This window comes from Cynara cardunculus, unplaced genomic scaffold (genome assembly GCF_001531365.2).
Source record: "Cynara cardunculus var. scolymus isolate 2C unplaced genomic scaffold, CcrdV1 Un_Scaffold_1147, whole genome shotgun sequence".
Classification (NCBI taxonomy): Eukaryota; Viridiplantae; Streptophyta; class Magnoliopsida; order Asterales; family Asteraceae; genus Cynara; species Cynara cardunculus.
Genome location: NW_020200689.1, coordinates 24,510 through 27,767, shown reverse-complemented (window position 1 = coordinate 27,767; position 3,258 = coordinate 24,510). Strand labels below are relative to the sequence as shown.

Genomic DNA, 3,258 nt, shown 5'->3' with positions numbered 1-3,258 from the left:
ATTTTTTTTAGTTTGAAAAATCACTAACTAAATACTTTTTTATTTTAATTAAAATAAATTTTATTAAAAATCTTTACTAAATGTAATTATTTTTTTTGTAAATGCAAGTACTTTTTTGTTATATTTGTTTAATTTTATAGTTTTAAATACTTTTTGGTTCAAAAAATGTTTAGGGACCTAATCGTACAAAATGTGAATGTTCATTAGGTTTTTTCGGACTTTTTTTTCACTATTTTACCATATTAACTAGTTGTACAAGTCATAAGAATGTATCCAACAAGTTTTAGAAAAGTCGAAGAAGTTATTTAACATGTTTTGGATTGTCCAATGACTTATTTGTTCCAAAAAATTGTCCAATGAGTTATTTTAACATGTTTTAAATTGTACAAGGACTTATTTGTTCCAAAAAAATTGTCCAATGAGTTATTTAACATGTTTTGGAATGTCCAAGGACTTATTTGTTCCAAAAAATTGTCCAAGAACTTAATCATTCCAAACACTAAAGTCCATTGGGTTTTTTTAGACTTTTCCCTTTGTTTAGTGTCAATTGCAATGTCGTTAGACAACAAAACTGATTTTATAGGATGCATAAAAGGTAGAAGCTTATGGAATGCAAGTTTATAGGGCTAAACCAAAAATCGTCTTATCTAAAGGTGTTACCATGGGTTTATAAGATACTTTTAGGCGTTCTAACAAGTTTTTTAGGACACTTTTAAAATAAAGTGTCGTATTAACTATTTTATAGACACTATTTGAAAAATTGTCCTATAAAAAGATGGGGTTTTATAAGACATTTCTCAAAAGTGTCCTAAAAATAGCTCATATGACTCTTTAATTTAAAAACGTCCTAAAAAACTTGTTAAAACGTCTAAAAGCGTCCCATAAATCTGTTGTAACATTTTATAGTTTGGTCCTATAAAGTCAGTTTCGTTGTAATGTTGCTGTGAAGTGAAACACTTTTGAGACGGGTGTTTGCTAGTTTAACGACGGATTTTTGTGTCATGAAGAGACGGTTTCATTTGTCGTTATTGTCAAATTAAAACATGAATGTGTTTGCAGCGGTTACATGGCCCCTGAGTATGCGATGCACGGACATTTTTCTGTGAAGTCGGATGTGTTTGCTTTTGGCGTTGTCGTTTTGGAAATTATCACAGGGAGGAAAAGTACACGTTTCTATGATCAAGATAAACCCGAGGATCTTCCACATTTTGTAAGTATTACGTATTCTTATGATTCTTACTTGCCCTAATTCTCCTTGCAACGATCGTTGATTTCTAACCGCTGATTTAAAATGACGATATTTGCGGTTTTGTACCCCAAAAATTACCACATTACCCTCCTAATCACTCCTCCTTTGCTTCTCGAAATCGAATTATTTTGGCCTAAACATCTATTCCCACCGGGGTGCAAAAACACTTGTGGCCATGCCAACGTCCAATAGACACTACAACAAAATCGGGTTTAATATGCCAAAAGTGTCCTATAAGATTATTACAACTCTTTTCGGTATGATTAGGATTATAAAGTAGTATATTATGATTTAGGACCCCCGATATTATTGTAGTAAGGGAGGGTTTGTTGGTTCAGTATTGTGTGACCACTACAATAAAATCGGGTTTACAGGACGCCATAAAAAAAATTAAGCGTCTTCATAGACTGCTTTATAAAACTCATTTATAGGACCAAAAAAATAAAACATTCTATCTAAAGGTGTTGTAATAAGTTTATAGAACGTTTTTGGATGTCTTAACAAGTTTTTTAGAACACTTTTAATACAAATTGTCACCTTAACAATTTTATAGGACACTGTTTGAAAAATTGTCTTATAAGCAGGTGTCCTAAAAAGATACATTTTCTCAAAAACGTCGTATAAAATTGTTAATACGACGCTTTGTACAAAAAGTGTCCTATAAAACTTATTAAGACGCCCAAAAGCGTCCTATAAACTTATTACAACGCGTTTAGATAGAACGTTATAGTTTTTCGTCTTATAAATTAAGCAGTCTATTAGGACGCTTAGAAATTGATAGCATCCTATAAACCCAATTTAGCTTTAGTGAACAGTGGACGTAAACCACGCGGATTGGTGGCGCCTTCGGGTTGCAGATACCACTTTCGTCTGTATCGAGTTCTTATGATATCTTTATTATCCCCCATGAAGGCTTGGAAGAAATGGAGAGAAGGAATAGCAATGGAGGAACTTCTGGATCCAACTTTGTTTGAAACTTGTTGTGAAGATGAAGTTATGAGATGTATCAACATTGGATTACTATGTGTACAAGAAGATGTGGATGCAAGGCCTAATATGGCTAATGTTTTGAACCTTCTCAACAACTATTCCATCACTCTTCCAACTCCCACAACACCTCCTCGGTATCTTCCGAAAACGCCCGCGTCGTATTTTTCGAGTAGCGTGTCGATTCCGAGATCGACGGATGAATCGTTGATCACTGAAGTAGGTCCACGGTGATGGAATAGAAGAGTTGGGTTTTTTCCATGATGTTGGCGGTATATATGTTGTTCGTTTTTTTTACCATACGTGTTAGAAAGATTTAAGAAGTATTGGGAAATGGAAGAACGGTTGATTTTGATCGTATGTCGATTGAAAAATGCAATGTCAATGATGATTTATCTCTCGTTGATCGTTGGTTCTCTTTGCCGAAACAAAATGGTTACGTTTTTCTTGGATATAGATTTGAACTTATTGATAAAATTCGGTTTGGGATTTCTGGTTAAAAAAACTAAGGGACTGTTTACCAAACGCTTTTATTTTGTGGGGTAACATCATCAACCATAAAAATGGATTGATGGTAAATGGTTATAACCCGGTAAGAGTTTACTGGGTAAGAGTCATAACTCTCACTTACCGGGTAAGACTCTCGATCCTTGTTTTCCCTCTTACTAAATAAGATTTTCAGTTCTTGGTATGTTCACCCAGTAAGGTAATTGAACCCGTAAATATTTACCAAGGTAAGTGTTTAGTAAACAACCATAAATTGACTGTGTATATAATTTAAATTAGGGATTGGCTCCTTCTGCTTAAGATCACTATTTAGAGCATTTTCAACAAATTCTATAATTTCTGTAAAATTAGACAATCAAAAGGTTAAATTTCTTAAAATAAATTAAATTCAACTCCATCAACATCTCTATTTAGATTTTCGATGGATAAGGTTTTCGAGTTCTTGGTCCGTGGGGTCGTCGTTGTTGGATTGCTCCTCGTTGATTCTTGACGCCGCTAGGCTGTCTGGTTCTCTT

General features: G+C 33.7%; 1 protein-coding gene across 1 annotated transcript in view; it reads left to right on the top strand.

The window, feature by feature from the left end:
• The window catches only part of LOC112502254 (cysteine-rich receptor-like protein kinase 10), an 8,400-nt gene extending 5,885 nt beyond the window's left edge, over window positions 1-2,515 (top strand). Inside the window, exons 6-7 of the mRNA XM_025106121.1 lie at window positions 1,060-1,210; window positions 2,162-2,515. Coding sequence (XP_024961889.1) covers window positions 1,060-1,210; window positions 2,162-2,470 — 460 coding nt within the window. The 3' untranslated portion in view covers window positions 2,471-2,515. The remainder of the gene's footprint in view (window positions 1-1,059; window positions 1,211-2,161) is intronic.
• Window positions 2,516-3,258: the final 743 nt, after the last annotated feature.